The sequence below is a fragment of the Parambassis ranga genome, chromosome 8 (assembly GCF_900634625.1).
Source record: "Parambassis ranga chromosome 8, fParRan2.1, whole genome shotgun sequence".
NCBI lineage: Eukaryota > Metazoa > Chordata > Actinopteri > Ambassidae > Parambassis > Parambassis ranga.
The window spans coordinates 18,833,520-18,855,462 of NC_041029.1; the positions used below are offsets into that span (position 1 = coordinate 18,833,520).

Here is a 21,943-nt window from a genome sequence, read left to right on the forward strand (position 1 = left end):
GGATGTTTTGGAGATGAAGATGTGCAGAAAAGGCTTCAGGGCTGCCGACATCACTGCATACATCAGACATGAGAGAGAGGAGGACAGAAATGTAGGTTCAACGGCAGGGCAACGACTCTCTTCCTATTCTCCATCACACACACACACACACACCCCGGGGGCACGCAACGCAGCAGGCCGCCATGCATTACACTGTATGAGCGGATGGATCTGCCAAATGAGCACCTGCTGGTAGCGCTGCCTCAAACAGTGAAGGTAAAGATGTAAAGTAACTGACATCTACACTCTGACTCCCAGATAGTCACATATGAATGCATAGTCCGGTTATTAACTTGCATTGCTACCAGCAGCTTACCAGGATAACCAGGATACAGACACACACAGGACTTCAAACTGAACTAATGAAGGCAGACAGAGAGCATGGTAAGCTCATGAAGAGAGGCACTGACCAATGGAAAAAGAAAACTAGAGACGCAAACGTCACGAGCCAACCAGAGGAGGAACACTGGAAGAAGTAGATCCCTGTGCACCGCTCCACATCTGCAGACCTTCCCAGAAATGATCAAACTAAAAGGTGAGAACACAGACACCCTCCCTCCAAGGCAAACGCACGATGCACACTGCGTTGCCATGGTAACTGACACAGCACCGAGTTCCTCTTTCTCTTCAGTGAGCGTCTTCATTAGGGAGAAATTAAATGACGGATAACTACCTGTGTGTGTAGGTCTGGTCTTTACTGATGCTGTGGGGACATGAATCGGCACCATAAGAAGGAACATAAAGACATTGAGGTTCAGTTAAGGGGAAGGTTTCTGTTGAAGAATATTAGTTGTGGACACGTGTGTAGGAATGAACTTCAGTCCTGGTCTGGTGTGTTAAATTTGGATCTTTCTCTGTTTCTGTCTTCTTCCGTTGTCTCTCTCTCGCTCTCTCTCCATTGTCAGGTCATTGTGAGGTCGGGAGGAAAAATGAGGTGCTTCTAACCACTGATGAAAATCTCTCTCTCCTGCACACGCACGCACGCACGCACACACACACACACACACACACACACACACACATCCTTCTGTCAGTCACTATGCCCTCATCTCCACATGGCTCCTCTCTCCTCTCCTCTCTGATCTCTTCTTCTTATATATCTCATTCTTCTGTGCTGGAGAACAAACTGCATTTCTCTGCTTCTCTCGATATCTAACCTGATGAATGCATCTTTTCTTGCAGGGACGCCCAGGAGTATTAAAAGGTGTCCTATGAATGGCTACATGGAAGATCCTGATTGGAATTTATATAAACAGATAGAGGAGACACATTGGAAACCACTTTATGTGATGGGAACCTGTCTGTCTGTGTGTGAACCTGTCTGTCTGTGTGTGAACCTGTCTGTGTGTGAACCTGTCTGTGTGTGAACCTGTCTGTCTGTGTGTGAACCTGTCTGTCTGTGTGTGAACCTGTCTGTCTGTGTGTGAACCTGTCTGTGTGTGAACCTGTCTGTGTGTGAACCTGTCTGTGTGTGAACCTGTCTGTGTGTGTGTGAACCTGTCTGTGTGTGAACCTGTCTGTGTGTGTGTGAACCTGTCTGTGTGTGAACCTGTCTGTGTGTGTGTGAACCTGTCTGTGTGTGAACCTGTCTGTCTGTGTGTGAACCTGTCTGTGTGTGAACCTGTCTGTCTGTGTGTGAACCTGTCTGTGTGTGAACCTGTCTGTGTGTGAACCTGTCTGTCTGTGTGTGAACCTGTCTGTGTGTGAACCTGTCTGTCTGTGTGTGAACCTGTCTGTGTGTGAACCTGTCTGTGTGTGAACCTGTCTGTGTGTGAACCTGTCTGTGTGTGAGCCTGTCTGTGTGTGAACCTGTCTGTGTGTGATGAGTTGGGAATGTGAGCTAAAGGGAAACTCTGTGTCTCCAGATCACTGTTCATTTACCAGCTAAACTTCCAGGGCTGCTGCTCTACTACAAATGGTTTTCTACATTTTTCACATGGCACAGACTTCATCACTTTTAAGACCATGCACTCTTTTTAAAGGCAGCAGATACAGGCAGGATAAAGTATGAAGCATGTGTAGGAGACAGTGACACGTCCCGTACACATTCAACGGACCACAAACGTGCTAAAAGCTACACACAGCGTTCTACATTTGACATGTGCTGTAATGTTCCCGTGGAGGTCAGGCTAGCAGCTCTCTTGCTGCTGTTCTGGGACAGTTTTTCTTCTCACCACAGGAGTGCAGGGAGTCAGTTGCATGAACACATCATATCACCTTGCTGCACAGAGACAGCCCTCTGTATAAGCATAGCAGCGAGGCTCAGACCCTCAGAACCACAGCTGTCTCAGAGAGCAGGGTGAACAGCCGTCCATTTTACTGCAGAGCACAAATAACCACACACGCTGCAGCTGCAGTCCCACTCTGACCAGCTACACAACACCATCATCTTATGCTCTATTCTTTTATTTATATGCTGAGTGAATTCTGAACATGAAGCTTTGCCCCCTGGTGGGCAAAAAACGCAACCGCAGCCTCTGATTTGTCTCCTCACTATTCAACTTTTGTGGCTTCTTACCTTTCATTTCAAACTGACTCACAATGGTAATGATGCCTGCAAGTAAAGAAGGAGCTGTGACTTTCACTAGCTGCTTTTTAATCTTATTTGTACCATGTGCCTGTGTATTGCACCAAAGACAGTTGCCCTGTAACCTCGTATCCTAATACAAGGACAATAAACACTTCATATTCCTTTACTGATAAAGCATGCACACATTACAGCAGATCTCTCCAGATTATCTGTGTACCTGCAGAGACAAAGCCTATACACAACAGCTGATGTAGCACATGTATAATAAACACTAGGAGCAGTATTCACACAGCATACAATAAACTATTGATTTAGTTTTTGATGCACTATGTACAGTTTTCTCATAAACCACTTCTCCCTCCACTCACCTGTTGATCCTATTCTATATTTTATTGGTAGTCTATATATCTATATATATATCTATATATCTTTTCCTAACTTATCCTTTGCTGTCTGTAGCTGCTGTTGCAAAAATGCAATTTCCCCATTGTGGGACTAATAAAGGTTTCTTAATCTTAATCTTAATCTTATGTATATAGCTTTACTTGACTTATTCATAGTTTATATTTTTATGTTTTCTTCTTTGCATGCTCTTCTAAAATTGCCTACTTTGTTAAATTATTCTATATTTATAAAATACCTTAATCATGGCATTCATGAATATGAATATATATGGACAGTACTGTTGTACAAGGAGCATTGTACAGAGAAACATGTTTCCTCACTGTGCATATAACAATAAGGGTTTGAATCTATGACAGGTAAACTTTACAGTTTTAATTATTATACTATTAGGGGCTAAGGAAACTACGTAATAAGGGACCAATTTCCTTGAGTGTTGACAACCTAAATATTGTCCAAAGCAAAATAGTTAGGAAAGAACTAATATAATTCTGACCTGGAAAGGTTTGTTTTGATGGATATTTCTTAGAGTGTTTTCTTCTCACCAGGATTAATATGTTTGTCAGGATGAGGGTTAACAGCTCAGGATTCTGACTAAAAACTCTTTGCATGTGTTTTTATAGTCAGTGGGGACAGTCATACGATCACTGTAGCTGCTTAACCTTCAACCTGTAGATGATTCACAAAGGGTGAAGGCCTGACTCCCAGGCACCACCTGGTGGCTGATGTTGGCACTTCACTCAGACATCGTCCATGTTTAGTAAAATACCCATAAAAAGTATAATATGGTCTAATGATCATTTCTCTCTTCCTCTGAAGGTGAAGGACAAAATTCAAACAGGTTTACAAGACAAGATTTACAGCATTTCCATTCACTTTTTTCACACTAACCTACACTAAGAATCCTGCTTACCTAACCTGCTTTTATTTCATGATTTTATTTCATGAAAAATGTTTTCACACATATGAAATCCGTGCACTGTCCATAAAGGCAAAAATACTGCTGTTTACCCATTTATTTTTAGCTATAGAATAAGTAATTCACCCATGTAATCATCTCCCAAAACCTCTTAAATCTCACTTTAATGAGGAGCTGATATACAAATATTTTCAGTACACCTATTTTTGACAATATCAATAATAAAAGGATACTGTGACTATTATACAATAAATGTGAAAAACTATTTACAAGTTTATAGATTTAGATTTATAGGAGTATTTTACAGCTATGGTGACAGTTTTGATGGAGACTGAATAGTCATTTGTTTTTTCCCACTTCCAAAAATCATTGAAGATTTATAATAAAAAAATCACATTTTATTCTTTAATAAAAATGAAATCTACCATCAAAAATGTAATTACTATGCTATAATTCCGGTTTACTAGAGGGTTCTTAAGCCTGTCGCCACCAGATGGCAGTATTATACAGACAAAGAAGCAACCCAAAAGGTTTTCCAGCACACACAGCGTCAACAGATCATAGCAGATCATAGCAGATCATAGCAGATCATAGCAGATCATAGCAGATCATAACAGCACATAGCAGATCATAACAGATCATAACAGCACATAGCAGATCATAGCAGATCATAACAGATCATAACAGCACATAGCAGATCATAACAGATCATAACAGATCATAACAGATCATAACAGATCATAGCAGATCATAACAGCACATAGCAGATCATAACAGATCATAGCAGATCATAACAGCACATAGCAGATCATAACAGATCATAACAGCACATAGCAGATCATAACAGATCATAACAGATCATAACAGATCATAACAGATCATAGCAGATCATAACAGCACATAGCAGCACATGCCAGATCCAGCAAGAACACAATCAGGTATAACACAAATATATAAATCTGGTTCTTTCCATTAGGAATTTTTTCTGCCATAAAGCACTACATACTGCTCTGTTGTTGAAAGACGCTACACAAATAAATCTGCCTGGCCATGATGTTCAAGATGTGCATGTAAGTAGCATGAAACATAATCTCTTAGAGCAGTCATTACACCCTTCATAAATGAGTTCAAATTACATGCAGTAACTCCCATTGTGCAAAATCAATGAGAACCTCTAATATTATATTAGACACTGAACTTGGTTGAGTTGAGTTAAAGTTCATATGAGTTGAGGAAAAAAAGATTATGTACTGCTTCATACCAATTAAAGTCTGCACCGTTATTGTATGACCACTAGATGGCAGGATTGTATAAGGCAGTGGTATGATGAAGCCTCAGCTCCAGTTACTGAAGTTTTTTTACTCACTCAGTGCTCAGGTGCAGATTCTCATCAAATATTTTGCCAGTCGTGCCACTTTACAAACACCAGCACTTGTCTTTCTCTCCCAGGGAGTCAGCCACATAAGCTGGTCCCCTCTGTTTCCACTTAAACTCCACATTAGTAGAGTATAATACAGTATGATCCCCGTTATGCCATTTCTACACAGGACTTCTATGCAGCATTGAAACCTGTCCTGATGCTCACGGTATGGCTGCACAGTGCTTACCTTTGTCACGCTTGTTGCCCTCAGATAGGAGCTGTTCTCCTGCGGTGTCGGGGTCCAGTGTGAGGTCACAGGTATCTGCCAGGAGTGAAAAGATGCAGTTTAAAATCTGCCTGAAACATTCAGGATCACAAGTTCAGAGAAGAAGGAACCTGCACCCTCTTCCCAGTGGACGTTTAGGGTGTTTATATATATGTTTTTGAGGGACAGGAGAACTTGGATCGGCCTGTTTACTGTTTGTTAGCATGCTTGCACACAGAGTATGGGAATAAGTTGCTTTTAAACCTCCCTAATGTGATGACGTGCATGGTGGGAACAGCACACAGGATACTGGTGTCAGTGGGAAAGCAATAGCTGCTTGCTCTGCCTGAATAAAGGCTCAAAGGGTCACTGGTGTGGTTGCACATCATCATCTTTTGAAACATGGATTAACAACCTTTAACTTTGATATGGTAGATGATTGGTTTTGGTTTTATTAGCCTTTTGATTACATTGGAATAAGTAAATCATTCATATTCAGCTCAGATGAACGTACACTGTATAACTTCCATTAAAGTGACCCACAGGTGACAAAAAGACACAACGCCCGGGAACCAATGACACAACATGTAGTCAGCTGATGAACTAGAACTGTGTATGTACCTGAGAGTCCAGTCTCCACTGAAATCTTAACGTAATCCTTCAAAAAGTCCAAAACACAGCAGTGCACACTGGCTAAGCTAGGCCCACCAAAGGGCTAGGCTAAAGCTAGGCTAATCCTTAACTTTCACAGAGGCAGTGCACTGGAAGGTTCCAAAGGAACAAAAACACATCAATATCTGGGAAGGAGCGAGGGGAAGACACGAAACACACAAGGACGGGAAACTATCAGACACAGGTGGCACAGGCTGGGGCGGGGCCGGTAATCAGGAGCAGGCGGAAGGGGAAGACAGGTTAGCTCTCCAAAATAAAACCGGAAGGAAGAACACTTTCAAAATAAAATACGTGACCTGAATGGTGGAGACCTGACAGGTAACTGACCGCTCAGGTCATTGGTTAGTACTTATTACTGGAACTATTATTATTATTATTGAGGAATAATGAGGAGTAATGGTTAAGCCCCGTGAATAGGGTCTACTTCCGGTCTATGGTTTGGACTCTCAGCAGCAGGTTGTTGTTACTCGGGTCCGGAAGAACAGGAGCTGAGAACTGAAGCCAGAAGTTCACAGTATATGTGAAAGCTGACATTAGGTCAGTATAAAACAATCAAAACAATCAAATAGACAAAGTGAAAATTAAAGTTTTTTTCATCGAATTTCAAAAAGTCAGTATTTAAATTACACCTGTTTCAGTTTTCTTACTTTGTTACTGCATCAGCAGATCTATTATTTTCAGAATCAGGATTTCACCGTTACTAAAACTTCAACTCCCATAAGGCTTTGTGGGCGTTCCTACCTGCGGACGTCACTTCCGGTGGTGCTGTTGGCGGGCAGAAAGGGACGCTAGTAGCTAGCGACACGGCTGAGGCTATTGTGTGGTTCAGCCGCAAAGCACATTGAGGGAGAGGTGGTTTCACGGCACGTCGCCGAGACTACGGTTAATTTTGGTGTCGCCCCTGGCGAGTGCCCTGCTTGTTGCTCATCCCCCGCAGACGGTGAATTTACGGCGTTTCCACTCGGGCCTGCCACCAGCCCGTGCGAGCGTTCCAAAGACTTCTCTGTGAAGGTAAGGCTCGTGTTAGCTAGCTTGTTGAAGGCACGCCAGCCATGTTGCCCTCTGGTTGCAGGAGGCAGGCCGCCCGGGGAAGGCTGTGCAGCACACTGTGTGCACATCAAGCCAAACACCGCTCCAACTTGTTTTACTAGTCGGCTGCTGTTTCTGCCTGTGCAGACCCCGCAGGGCTGCGGCCTGTGCAGATCCGATGCCCCGAACCTGGTGTCAGACGCTGGCTCTTATTAGAAAAAAGGACTTGACGCAAAAGATGTGTTTGATGTCTTTGAATCCACGCAGCAGCCTCGTAATTCTGCCTGAATGTGCCAACATGTGTATGAAGTGAGGACGGGCACAGGGGGCGTACATGGCCGCACGCTCCCCGTGAGCCTGACAACATGTGAGGGGCGTTTTTCCTCCTCGATGGCACATCACCGGGCAAAAGTTATTTAAACCACACATCATCAGATCGATATGTTTTGTGTCGCTAATGTATCAGAGTGGACTGTGGAAACTTGTGGAGCTTTCATCCATTCAACAGATGAAACGCGTGTCGGTTCAGCCCGGGGTGTTCCTGCTTCGTGGCCCAAGGACCTGAGCTACACCGAGTTTCTGAAGCTGTTTACTTCTTGTTTTGAGTGGCTTGGTAAACCTCATGCCATTTTTACTACATTTTTGGCAAATATCTAATATAAACAATAGCAAACGAACATGTTTTGAATGCTTGAAGCATCAGTTCAGCTCTAACTCATGTTTTTATCTACCTGGATTGTTTTGGCATAGGTTGGAGGTAAAAGCTGTTGGAACTTGTCTTCTCTCCTATAAACGTGGAACTACATGGCTTGTGCTATGCATGGTGCCAAAATATACATAGATGGAAAATGGTCATCACAAACTATGTTGATGGGAGTTTAAAAGAACATTTCCTGCCATGACTTATCCTAACAGAGGGCCGCATGCACCCTCCACTGAAATGTTGCAGCTCATTAACATCAGTGTTTTCAGCCAAGAATGCACCTAGTAGTAGTACAGCTACCAAAATGGCTGCAGTGGTGGAGCCACGGTGCAGACCCACTTCAGAGGTCCTAGTCACAGAGTTGAGTGCTGCACTTTTCTCCCGGTGACCCCTCCTCCTTTCTTCCCTACATACTCAGGTTTCAGCTTCTTTTCACTCTCCCTGGGTTTAACGTGCTTCCCTTTTGGACAGGGAGCCTGCAGGTTTAAAGAAACTTGGAATTCCTAATGCCCTTAGGCTGCTCTGAACAGAGTTAATGTTGATATGCAGATGGTAGACCAGTGATCCTTCTGTTCATCACTCTGTAGTATTGCACACATTTAATTGGAAAGGTATCACAGACAGCTGAATTCTTGCAAGATTTGTGAAATTGCATAAATCTGTCATGTCAGGTTTCAAGCTCTGTGCCTGCAGCTGGTGGTTGTTATACCTGAACAAGTACACGACTGTCAGTGCCTCATCATAGGATAGTGATTCTTCAGAAGTCTAAGTTGAAAAAAGTGTTTTGTTTGGTGTGCTAGGCTGTGGAGGTTGATGCCTAACATTAGCACATTCTCTTCTGTGTCCACCACAGGTGCCCTCAGTAAACATCAAGCTGGCGACCGTAGTAGCAGCAAAGAAGGGCAAGAAGGCTGAGGAGGAGGAGCAGCCTACAGCAACTGCAGTGGCGGCAGCAGCAGCACCTCCACCACCAGCAGCAGCAGCAGCACCAGGAGCAGCAGCAGCAGAAGAGGAGGAAGAGGAGGAGTATGTAGTGGAAAAGGTTCTGGACCGCCGGGTGGTGAAAGGAAAAGTAGAGTTCCTGTTGAAATGGAAGGGGTTTTCAGAGTGAGTAGAGATTTCTTCTCCTGACATCTAATGCTCTGTCTAGTTATTTTAGATATTTAGGCTTAACTTTCAGACTTTTACATCTGACAGACATATTTACAAGAGAAAGATAATCACAAATCAGAATAATTGCTTGAGTCTGAAATAATACCTGCTCTTACCTGTTCAGTGAGGACAATACATGGGAGCCAGAGGAGAACTTGGACTGCCCTGACCTCATTGCAGAGTACATGCAGAAACACAAAGAGAAGGAGGAGAAAAAGAAAGAGGGCAAAAGGAAAGCAGCCAGTGAAGCCTCGGGAGACTCGGAGGAGCGAGGGAGCAAGAGGAAGAAGGAGGAGGTGAGCAAATGAGCCCTCGCAGCCAGATGGCAACACTTTAGGTCTTTTTACAGTGAATATACTATTGCAGCTGCTGTAATGTTTTTCTTCTTTACTCGTGGAATCTCTTGTTTATTTCCTGTCTCCAGGGCGAGAAGGCCAGAGGGTTTGGTAGAGGGCTGCAGCCGGAGAGGATTATTGGAGCGACGGACTCAAGTGGAGAGTTGATGTTCCTCATGAAGTGGTGGGTCTTCACTGGCACTTCATAAATAATGATCCGTTCTTTGGAAGTGATAGAATGTTCATATTAATTATATATCCAGGTAAATTTCAGTTCTTTTTGTCCTTTGAATGAAACCCCACAGGAAGAACTCGGATGAGGCTGACCTCGTCCCGGCCAAGGAGGCAAACGTCAAGTGTCCACAAGTGGTGATTTCTTTCTATGAGGAGCGCCTCACATGGCACTCCTACCCCACAGAAGAAGAGGAGAAGAAAGAAGAGGAAAAAAAAGACTAGATCATCAGAAGGTGCTATGGAGGGGGGGCGGGGAGAAGGCGGCACAGGGCAGGAAATCAACCACACTCCAGAGAACTGTTGTCCAGGTTAGTCACCTCTAGCAGCCACTTGGCAGCAACAGCGTGGAAGGACTGGGGGGGGGGGTGATTGTTTTCCTGCCCAGGGATTCTTCAAAAGATGCTCCCACCTGTATCTCGACTGAAAATGTACATTTTGTAAAGAGGTATGCTGACGCTTGCTCTCTCGTGTTGTTCCCTCACCATAACGTGTCACTTGATGGGAATTGGTGCCTTTGTTCTGTTAGTATTCATCCTGGGCATGTCACACCGACTAGAGCAAAGTGATTAGAGAATTGTATGTCTGCTCTACTTTGTGACAAAACGCCAGAGGATGAAAGCGAGCTGTCACGTTGCCTCTTTAACATGAAGACCGTGCTGAATGCTGGGCTGCCACAGTCACTGGTCCTTCTTTTAAAAACATCATGGCCAATAAGATTACGGAATTCAGTGGCTGGGACTTGGTCAGGATACTTGGAGGGAACTTCTTTTGAACAGTATGACATAGGAAAGGTACTGAGAAGTGAAAGAACTGACAAAAACAGAATTCGTCTTGTTCAGTGTCTATTCTTTGTGCCACCTGCGTTCTCAATATTGCTGACACATTGCTGTTCATTTAAAACCCCCATACGCCAAATGATGCCCGTTTCACTCTAACATGGAGAGATTGCAGTCTACCTAAAACACCCCCAGTTGTTACTACTCCCCTGTCTACCAGCCATTGTGGCAGTTGTAACAAACTTTTAATTTTTTAAACCATGTTTACTCGTCGCAGAGGTTGGGGAAACATGCTTTATAGCTACAGTGAGAGTTTCGACCTGTTGTATTTCCCCACATAACAGTTAAGGTTGACATCACAAACTGTGTTTTACTTAATGTTTTAACAGTGTTTCATGCTTCATTTTACAAACTCAAGCTGCAGTTACTGGCTCAGATTTTACTTTACACACTAGAGATTCTGACAACAGCCAGATTTGCCATAATTTACATAATAGACCTCTGCTAGCCACGTTGGCACCTAACCAGCTGACCAACTTGTTTTGGCGCATGAAAGGCGACTTGTTACTCATTCTTGTTCTGCTGCCACTTTGGCTGGATCGGCAGTAATGGTGGTGGGATTTCCTGACAAGACCCAGCTCTGTCTGACAGCAGACACAGCTGGGTCTCAGCAAACAGAGATGATTGAATGAAGGTTTGACAAATACTCTTCCTTTCCACACCCCTGTTTTTTGTCCTTCACACAAACACTTGACCCACATGTGTTTCCAAGGCTGTATTATTTTAGCTTGCGCCGCCCGGGCAACGTTCAAGACACGCTGTAGCTCCTGGTACTTCCTGCTCATAGAGGATTCTCAGTTTACCCGCAAAGGATATGATGAGATGAAAGCCTAACGTCTCCCAGTGTTTCATGTGTTGAATGTTGCTCGGTTGTGTGTATTTCTATACTGTATACTGTAAGTTAGCATAGCAACTTCCTCTGTTAGCACTCCTGGGTTAGCTAGTTCAAATCTCTTCTCTGTGAACCTTTGGTGCAAGCCTCTTACTGCTCTGTGTTTCTGGAGAGCCAAACTTACAGTAAATACAACCGAGTAAAAATAATAAATGCGCCTTAAAACAAACAACCACAGCGTTTAGGCATATTCACGTTTTAGCCAAATATTTCATACCGAGCGATCAGAAGAAACCAAAAGGCTTAGCTTGGCATCATTTCCAGGCCTTTGGCCTGAGGGTAGCTTTACTTAATTTGCATATGCTGAAGGTATTTTTGAAGATGTTTTTTTACGTCCTCAAATGTTAAGTGGGAAATAACCGGCAATCATCTCATGTAAAGGAAGAGATAGAACTACTTGTACCTGGGTCTGCTACTCAGCTTTTTATTTTGTGTCAGAAACTCACCCTGTATCTAGCTGGTTAGCTTGTGTTGTCCTGTTGCATGTCTATTAGTTGTTACTGTCATGGCTGATCTACTTTTAATTGTTTTTTGACAATAAAAGTTTTTGTTTTCATAACAATCTGTGTTCAAACGAGTCCTTTTCATTGAAATTCTGCACTTTAACTTACATTTTCAGATCAGTTCACAAGTAGACTATGGATGGATATTTGGTCAAAAGTAGTTTAACTTATTGGACAAATCCAACTTCAATAATGACCAGAGAGCAAAATCCACTCCAAAACAAATGTATTTTTCATGTTACAAAAATCCCAAGTTCTTGAATACCAGCAAGAACATTAGGCATTCACAAATTATAAACCATTAACCAAAGCTTGTTCCATCACTGATAGATACATGCACACAAAAATGAACTGTTTTAACATGAGTGATGAACACATTGCTTTTTTTGATCTACAGCGATTCAAGTGTTGTAGCCCTGGAAAGCACCGAACACTGCGTTATGTTTAAAACGATGGTTAAACATGATCCCAGTAAACAAATGGTGCATTCTAGTGCTTTGACTGCCTTTGTAAAACGTCCTGAGGAAATCTCTGTTCATCACATGGATAATCTATAATAATAATCTAATACGTTTTGCATGATCAAAACTCCCTCAGTTTCATCATAATGTCTAATTAGTTATATGCATAGCCAGTAGATGGTGATGTAGGCTTTGAGTTTAGTGTTACCCGTTTTTAATGCACACACGACTCATTTACTGCATCCATTGAATACACGTTCAATTGTATTTGTGGCTAGCTTCGACATTTTAGTCTTTAAACCTTAACAGCTTATATCTGAAGTTCACAAGAAAACAAAGATGCACCATTTCACAGCTGGACCTTAGTCAGCTTAAAGTGTCCTTAGTCTACCACAGGTCCACTAAAATCATGAAGCAAAGTGACCCAATACCCCAACTTATTCTCAATAGTAGACGTTTCCTAAGAAATGTTGCCACATTCTGTTGTTTTTTGAAAGTTTTCACTTTTCAGTAGGGTCTGTGGGTCAGGGCAGGAGTCCTTTCTAGGAAACTTCATCAAAAACAGCTTTGAGCAACACACTGTTGTGATGCATGTGGAATCCTGGGGTCTCAAAGGACTGCCTTTCACAGGATTTTCAGGAATCCCTGTCTGTCCTTGCATGTGTGCATCATACACTGTAGGACTGTTCCATCATGCCAAACACTGGAAAGGAGTCTTGCCTGGCCTTTCAATCATATGTCCAATAATTATCCTTCGAGAAGCCACATACATCTGTTGGGCTGCACAAATAACCAGGTGTTTTAAACTATTATTGTAGGACTGTTGACTCAGCCTCAGCTTAATATAACCTTAAATTAAGTCTTTTCTTACCAGTTGAGAACATGTTTATCATTATAAAAAAACATCTTCCTTAAATTGGCTCCTTTTCTCTGCTGTCCTCCATCTGTCCATTCTTCGACAATTCATCTCTCTTCAGAAACCTCAGGTGCTCCAGAATTCATGGCTTTGGAGATTCTGGCGTTCCACTGACGCCATAAGAACACCTCCTGAATTCGATCACTCACCACCCTACCCTTATTTCCTCTTTTTTTATATTTTAAATCACACTCACGTGTAAGGTACCTTTTCAGGTTCTGCTGTGTCTGTTGGCTGATTTCCTCACTTCTTCTTGTCCTTCTGTTTCTTGCTGTTTTTACTGTCTGTCCCTTGTTGACGTGATGCCACTGTGACACTCCCATTGGGCTCAAAGTTAAGTAGGTAATCTACTGCATCCAGTGGCCTCCCTTCTTCATCCCTCAGCCTGGAAAACACTTCCTGGTACAACATGTCCAACCGGCGCTTCATTTCCTGCAGATTCCTCATGGCTTCCTGCTTTTCTCTGAGCAGCCGTGAACGGTGACGCCTCAAACCTGTCAGATCGTCCTCCAGAGTCAGCAGCACATCGAGTTTCCTCTTTCTACAATTCTGGGCAGCGATCTTGTTTTTACCACGGCGCCTTATATCCCTGATGAGAGTAAGCTGTTCCTCGTTGAATTTGTAATTGGTCAGGAGATCATTAAACTCCTCCACTGGCAAATTAATGATGAGCTCATTGGAGAAAGGGATCTTCAGGGTTTGGGCGCGCCGCTCATCACGGGTCCACATGTTAGGCGGTATGTGTCTGGTAGAGGAGCGGTGGTAGGGCTTAGAATGGTCATGTCGTGGGGAGGCTTTTGTGTGTTTGGTGGGCATCTTGCCCAAAGTTGGAGAGGGGGTGGAGGCCCAAGGCTGGTTGTATGTGTGATCATGGCCAACATGCTCCAGCCAGGGAAAGCCATGGAATAGTTTGCGATCCCCATAGTTGTAAGGGAAGAGCTTCTCTGCATCTCTAGGATACCCTCCTCCTACTGCCCCCATCTCCTCCTCATCCAGTTCTTCCTGCTTTATGGTCACTTCCACTTCCATGTCTGAAGCAAATAAGCCTTCCTCATTCTCGTCATCTTCTGAAAAGGGGCTTCCCACAGCTGACACACAAGATGAAGAAGAGGTTGAAGAGGAGGAAGAGGAGTAAGAGGAGGCCTCTGAGGCACATGGAGAAGCAGGGCTATGGCTAAAAGCCAACGAAAGACCAGAGTCAGAGTCTTCCTCATCCTCTCCATCTAGGACAAGCAGACAAGGAATGTTACACATGGTACAAACATACATCACCATAGGAGAGAGTATGTTGCTTCTAAGTTAAGTTACCTTGCTGATGTCTTCCCTGCTGATCTTGATTTTCTGTCATGTTAGAGCCCAAGTGGACATTATCCTTGCCTGTCCCCTGTTGTGCTGTTTCACGGTGAAAGTAGCCTTCCTCCTCCAGCCTGGCTGCCATCTCTGGACTGAATCCTTCCTCCAGAGCCATGTCCAACAAGCTCATCTCATCCAATATTGCAGCATCCTCTAAGAGGTCATCAAGAGGGCTAGGAAAGCCGTCTTCATCACCCAAGTCATCTTCGTCCGTCAGAAAGACACCAGAAGAAGAGAACAGAAGGTCTTGGGTGATACCATTCTGCTCCAAAGATGGGGTGAAACTGGGAGGTGTTGAGTTATGTGAACAGAGGTTAGCATCAAAGCCAGGGTGGTTTTCGGGTTCAATCCCATCCACAGCTTGTGTTAGTAGGTTCATGTTGAATGTGTTCAGGCTATCCTCTGCATTCAGTTCCATGCGGGTATCTCTGGAAGCATCCTCTGCTAGCCGATCTGTATGGTCTGAAGGACAGTCTAAGCAATCCACACTTGTGGCCCTTGTGTTCAGCGTTGAACTGTGCTCATCCAACTCTGCACTAGGGGTCAGGGGAAGTAGGGCCGGCTCTAGCTCTGACTGGCTTTGAGACCCAAACCTTCCAAGAGGATGAGTTTCTGACCCAAAACCTCCAAAGGTCCCAGAGGGTCTTGATTGCAGGGTATGGTCAAATGATGTGGTGCCCTGGTAAAGGGAGGATGAAAAAGACATCTTGGGTATTGCATTTCGTCTTTCTCTTCTTAACATGTCATCACAGTTGTTGCTCAGTTACCTCAGGTTCCATAATAGCCAGCAGATCCTGCCAGTGGAGTTCCATTTCCAAGGATGGGTTATCAGTGGGGATGATGGGGGACAGTGGGGGCTCCCTGTCTGAGAGCAGGTCCTCCCTTCTACATTCAACTCCACTTAACTAAGAGACAGGGAAGGCAGTCAGTGAAATGCTGCGCAAGGCAAAAGACTAAGAAAAGAGAGACTGGACTGTGGCAGTACCTGCTGTTCCTGTGTGAGGGGAAAGGTGTCCTCCAGCAGCCTCAAACACTCCTGAAGGGAAAGAGATGTCTGGACAAAGAAAGAAGACAATCTGCTTGAGTTTAAAGACTTTTAAAGGTGAATCCTTAGCAGCAGAATTCTACTGCACAAAACCAGCGTCTCTTAAGTTGTGGCCTACATATGTGACCTGAACTTGGCACTGCCATAAAGATACAGTCAGAAGGAGATGCAAATGATCTACTGTTCACACTCGCAGTTTTGTTTTCAGTTTAACGTGCCAGAAGTTGTACTCTGAGATTAACAGACGCCCTGGGGTGCAGCTGCTGAAGCATGTCACATGCTTCACTACTCTGCTGAGCTGGCCGTAGTTTTAGTGTATGAAGACGAACGATACAGATCAGGTCATCAAAACAGTTCAGATTTTATGTGCTGATTTACAGGATTTTCTTTAAGCCACCGTTACTTCAGTCGCATCTTCAATAACTTTCCAAAATATAGAATACATAAATTATTGCAGGATTTAAAGTTCTAAAATGTTACCATATCATACCTCGTCTTCTTCACTCTGTGGAAGATCTCCACAGGAACCTCCTGGTGTTCCTCTGTCCTCTGTGTTCCTGTGCCTTTGAATGTTGGTCAGGTCTTCCTCTCCTCTGTCATCCAAAGCACCACTGTGGTGCATTCCTCCCTGTTTGCAGCAATGAAAATAAATAATAATCATCGTCAGAAGAGCGAATGCACTGCAGGGGCATCAGAGGGTCAACTATACCACTGAGTCCTGGGCCAGCTTTACAGGTGCATTCATTCAAGTTTTAGCCTTTTTGAAGGCCCATCCGACACATGAATGATGAAAAATTAGGGAATGTTTATGTGGAAATATTTCCAATGCCTCGGGATTATGAGTGCAGTTCTGTGGAGAACATAAAGACTCTGTTTTACCCAGAGACAGACAGCGAGGCTCAGAATAACTTTAACCTTTTCCTGACTGGTCTGGGGAGCTTACACACAAACCCAGAGACCCCCAGCAGCTGGCGCGCAAGGGCACATATATGAATTTGAGTGTAATATATGGGTCAAGGCTAAGTCGCTGTCCCTGTGCACACATCCCTCACTTCACCACCATGAGTGACTGACTCCTGCTCAATCAATTCACCACAAGCATGTTGGCATCATCTGTCACACTATGTGAGATTAGATAACAGCCTTACAGACTTTTAGAGAATGTTCATGAATCTGGCTTTGAGTTGGTTACATTTTCTGAAAGAACCATGTCATCAAACAGAAGCTGAGGAAACCTGCAGGACTAAACCAACACTGAGGTTTTAAATTGTCCTGAATTTTCTTCAAATGAATTTTTCAAATCCTGTAGCCACAGCCGAGGACGTGGTTGCCAGTTTCTCCTCGTACACTTTCCTTTACCCTACAGCTCTGAGATAGAAGAGCATGTTGAGGCAAAGCATGGCATGTTCACATGTAGTATGATGTACATTAATCATGTGTCTCCTCCCTGTGGCAGGTTTTACACACTTTAGCAAAAAGATTAAATATGAGCTAGTTTTCCCCTCTTTCCTTGTTCAGTTCCATTACACCGAGCTGTTCCTGTTCCCTTCCTGTTGGATTAGGAATCTCAAGCTTGCATCGATGTGCATTTGTTTACAGGCATGCCGCTGGCTGCTTACATGTGATGCAGTAAACAAGGGGTATTGCAAAATCGCGGTATGTAAATGTATGCCAGCATGCCACCGCACAGTGATCAGGTTTCAAAACAAGCCTTCCAGTCACAAGGCCAGGAGGACGCTAATAAAGTGTGAGCATGTTTGTGTGTACGCTTGTTATTTAATATGAGAGGGGGACTTTCAGAACTGTTCTGCTCACTTTCAGTTTGAGGAAGAGAGGGCAGCAGGCCAGCGTGTGGTTAGATCTGCATGTGCTATCTCAGGTTTGTACCGTCCTCTGTGTGTTTCAGCGTGTGAGCCGGCATGCAGGCGAATAAATGACACCGAGCTCCAGCTGCAGAGCAGTCCTGGTATGATCAGAGCTCGTCTCAGTGCCTGAGTTTCCTCTGTGTTCTGCATTAGTGTGCATGTCTTCACTCCTGTTTATCGTCACAAAGACCCTTTCAGTCCCTGTCACTGGAACCCTGACAGACTGCTACACATGACCCCGGCACACTCAGCTCCGGTGTGTGTGAACATGCCCTGACTGGACATGTAGGCCAGTTCATGTGCTATTTATATTCTGTACAGTCTGTGTGCTAGGCCTGGTCACTGTGTTGTGTCTGAGTGTGTGTGTTAAATAATGTATATGATCATAAAGATGCCTTCTTTGCATTTTGTCTACATTATCTGAGAACTAGATTATCAGCCGTTACACCTCAGGGTCTCCCTGAACTTTCGTTCATGCTCCATTAGATGTGCAGAACATTCGCAGTTTCAACATGTCTGAATATGATATATGTCAGTCTTCCATAATTAGTACAGCCAGCCAGACTCAGTCAGACAATCTGTGTTTAAGTCTGTTTTAAAAAGCCAAAGCCTGACCAGGCATGTCGGAGGTGTTGCATTAATACATGGAACACAGAGCAGGCAGGAACACGAGGTTTGCGGTGCCAGCCACATCAGCTACTCATCAACAGATCCATATACCTGCCTGGATGACAAGCTGAAGTTTCAATATGTGGAGATCAATGGATTTTGTTAATCCTAGGTTTGGTCTTTGACAATCAAGGTGGAGGAGCTGCCTAGATACACATTATGTCATGTGAAGCAACATTAGCATTAGTTCAGACTTGTGTTCCTGGGCAGTAGACACACACATATATAAGATTCTGTTTCATTTATTTTCCATGTTGGTCTCCACCCCTTCAAAGAAAAAAGACCTAAAGAGCTACAATATATCTGTGGATGCTCTCATTCATCCAGGTCATAGTCATTTCCAAGAGAGGATTGTTTTTTAAATAGCTACAACAACTACTTGACTGCATCCATCTCCTGACCTGTTCCTCACTCCATGCTGTGTTCAATGAAAACAGAACTGTACAATCAAAACAAGCAGCTAAAAGACACTAGAACACTGTCGGGTTGATTAAACGCTTCCAGACTACAGCATCACATGTGTTCCCGTGTTCTCTCCAGCAGGGTGTTTCTACTCTGCTGTGGAATATTTCAGCCACACAGATTACATTGCTTTCTTTTCCTGCTGAGGTCACTTGTGGTGAGGTGAGATTTCCTTGTTACTCATCTATCTGTGACTCATTCTCTCACATGACATTTAGCCCAGTTTTGGTGGCTGTCAAAAACAGAAGCTGCACTCTTATTTTCTGTAGCAGTGATTTGCCGACTAACAGACTGCAGTTTCATGATAGTCCCCAGCTTTTTCTCTAACACCACCAGTGCCACTTGTAGTGGATGAATTAGGAATAATCAGAATACTTTTGGTCATACCTACAAAACTAATTCCCCATCAGCCTTAGGTTAAGGATGGATAAGGAATACTAGCATGCTAAAACAGCATTTACAGCATTTAGGTCGCTCCCATCTCTGCTGTGCCGCAGTGCATATTAACTAGTGGCCTCGCCTAATGTCCCAGGACATGAGCTGGGAGACAAACAACTGTCACAACCACAGCATGTGGCGATCAGCTGGGCGTTGTGGGATGCCATTCATAACAACTTTTGACAGTTTCAATTTTATAAGCTGCTGTAGAAGCTTCACATTAACAGGATTTATATCTCAGAGCTACAGCTTGGACAAAGGTCGTCATGGCTGCTGATCCCAACCAACCCAACCAACCTGAACCCTTGTACCATAACTGAACTATCTCTGACTTGGTAATATAAGAGCCATTTCTGTATAGAGGTCGGAGTGTAACAGGTTGGTTGGTATTGATATGACTGAACCTACAGTACCTCATCCTCCTCTTCCTCCTCCAGTCCAGCTCTGAGCTCCACAGGCAGTGCAGTGCGGTCTTGCTCATCACCAGAAGCAGCTCTCTCCACCAGGGACAGCTGGTTTGGGAGATCTGGCTCCCGCTGGACCAGCCACGTCTCCAGCTCTGCATGAGGAACCTGTGTAGAAAGGCCCACAAGTCCTTTTTTTCTACAGAGTCCAGGACTTTCTACCTCCTGCTTTGGATACTCACAATCTCTGAATGTACCCACCTGCAGTCTGTCCAGAGAGCGCACCCATCCCAGCAGCCTTCGTGCAGTGAAGAACCCATCCAGGTCCACGCTCTTGGGGTGCAGGCTGTGACCCTCCTCCAGCCGGTTGCGAAGGTTGTGGAACTGCGTCTGGGTCAGCGCCGAGGTTGGGCCAAGGATCATCTCATGCCAAGAGGGAGGCAAGTAGGGCTCTAGTCCCACATCAACCCTGACTCCACAAAGGCTCAGCAGGATGGCCATTTGGATGAGGCCCTCGGTGAAGTACTTCTTCAGGTAAAGCATGGTGTTTGGGGTTCACCCACCACCTTGGTCTCTGCTCTCTTTTACGTGGAGTCCCTCGCAGCTCTATCAGGTGCTGGTTAAAGATTGGGGGCTAGCCGGAAAATGCCAATCCCCCCTTAATCAGGTCCTGTGCAGCACCAGTAAAAAAAAAAACACATTGGAAATTACAATTCATTTAAAACACTCATGTCTACCAGGTACTCCCACCATTGTGCAATCCATAATAATGTAACAGTGGTATTTTAGCTATGAACACTTCTTCTACTGTCAGTGCAGCCTGACCCGAGGCCATGGAGAGGTTTGACGGTTAGCAGATAAGGCAGACAGACATGCAGGCAGGGCCGAGCCAGCCTCTTAACACACCCTCAGAACATTCGACCTACTTCTAGAAAGCCTTTGGTAACCACCTGCCTGCCCAGCACACGCCTGCGTCTCTCACTGCAGCCACATGATGTAACAGCCAGTGTTTGCCTGGAAAAACCCTTTCCCTGTGTCCTCCCTCCCTCCCTGCCTCTCCCTCCCTCCCACCAGTCACAGGGTTTACTTTTCCTGCTTTGGCAACCTGTTTACAGAAGCGGCAGTGGAACAGCTGACTGCAAAACTTTTTAGCACCACCTTAAAACACACAAACCTAAGTAGCTTTTATAAATGTGGTCATGAAGAAATTCCTATGACGTATTAATCAGATGGTGATATGATAGGCAGCTACTGCATGTAGTACTAATATTTAGGAGAATGTGATATTTGTACTATTGTAGATTACTAGTACACATTGTATTGCTGTTGCTGAGCTTAATGAGTCTATATATTAATCAGTGTTCTGTTTGCCTTTGCTGTGTTGGAGACAGGGTGACAATAAAATTCAGACAGCAAGACAATGCTCAGGTTTCAGAATATGTTCAAACATGTATTCAATAACATGTTGTCATGTTGTTGTCATTTCCTCCCGGTCTCTGTGTGGTACATACAAAGAGAATCTAGCGGTGGATGATCCAGAGCAACCGGTTGGACAATGTCTTGATTAGTTATAGAAGTATAACTGAGCTCCGTTATTTAACAAAATCACACCCTCAGAAATAAAATCAACAACAAGATCAATCACACAGAAACATGTCGGCCACGATCAAACCCTGATATTAATAGTCTGTCTTACCAGAAGCGGCTGTTGTGTTGTCGGTGTGTTCAGCAGTGTGTCTGTCACTGTGGTACATCTGCGGCTTCAGGTTCCTGCTCTGAGCTGCATGGGTGGGTGGGACGGCTTTAAAGGGGACACCCCTCAGTGACGTCTGAAACTCCTCCCTGCAGAAGAAGGAACCTGTGTGTGTGTGTGTGTGTGTGTGTATGAGGCAACATGTATTTTTTATGTGTAAAACTAACAGAGACACATTTGAATTGTTTTGAATTTGAAAGTTTAACTGAACATATGCTGAAACAGGATTTCTACCATCATCATGGAGAAAGCTCTGGGAGATGAAGCCAGCCCAGAGCAGGCGACACCTTCAGACAACACAACAACAATCCAAAGGCTACACTGACTTTCCTGTTTCCTGGTCATACATTACAAATGGAGTTCAACAAGGAAACACAAAACTAACACATGTCCTGACTGTTGTGTCTTTGTCATTAGACACTAAACAAAACAATGACCATTACAAGTATTTTACATATGAACTATCTTCTTACTGAAAATACGCCCACATGCTGGAAGAGGCTTTGTAAAGGTGAGCTGATAACAATATGGTCTCTGAACATGAAAACAATAACCAAGCATAAAGGATTATGACGCAATCAACACAACGGCCTGCTGGCTGTTGTGTTGATCCACAAAATGATGCACGACCTGGCTGACAGCAGCACATACAGGTTACTTAATCCTAACACCATACAATCGTAAGAAGCTTCTGTAACAGGTCGCT

General features: G+C 44.1%; 2 protein-coding genes across 2 annotated transcripts; one reads left to right on the top strand and one right to left on the bottom strand.

Annotated features, from left to right (window-relative positions):
- The first annotated feature begins 204 nt into the window (after positions 1-204).
- On the top strand, positions 205-11,930 carry LOC114440010 (chromobox protein homolog 1-like). The gene is made up of 6 exons (XM_028412229.1): positions 205-255; positions 6,983-7,198; positions 8,773-9,026; positions 9,196-9,367; positions 9,496-9,590; positions 9,712-11,930. The coding sequence occupies exons 1-6, from the start codon at positions 205-207 to the stop codon at positions 9,860-9,862; spliced, it is 939 nt and encodes a 312-aa protein (XP_028268030.1). The 3' UTR covers positions 9,863-11,930.
- A 150-nt stretch (positions 11,931-12,080) lies between these two features.
- LOC114439440 (endoplasmic reticulum membrane sensor NFE2L1-like) lies at positions 12,081-21,337 on the bottom strand. Its single transcript, XM_028411380.1, has 8 exons — positions 21,181-21,337; positions 19,746-20,154; positions 19,494-19,652; positions 16,137-16,274; positions 15,587-15,655; positions 15,369-15,506; positions 14,557-15,280; positions 12,081-14,471 (listed from the first exon to the last, which is right to left on the bottom strand). Exons 2-8 carry the CDS (start codon positions 20,025-20,027, stop codon positions 13,492-13,494), a joined length of 2,490 nt encoding a protein of 829 aa, XP_028267181.1. The 5' UTR covers positions 20,028-20,154; positions 21,181-21,337; the 3' UTR covers positions 12,081-13,491.
- Positions 21,338-21,943: the final 606 nt, after the last annotated feature.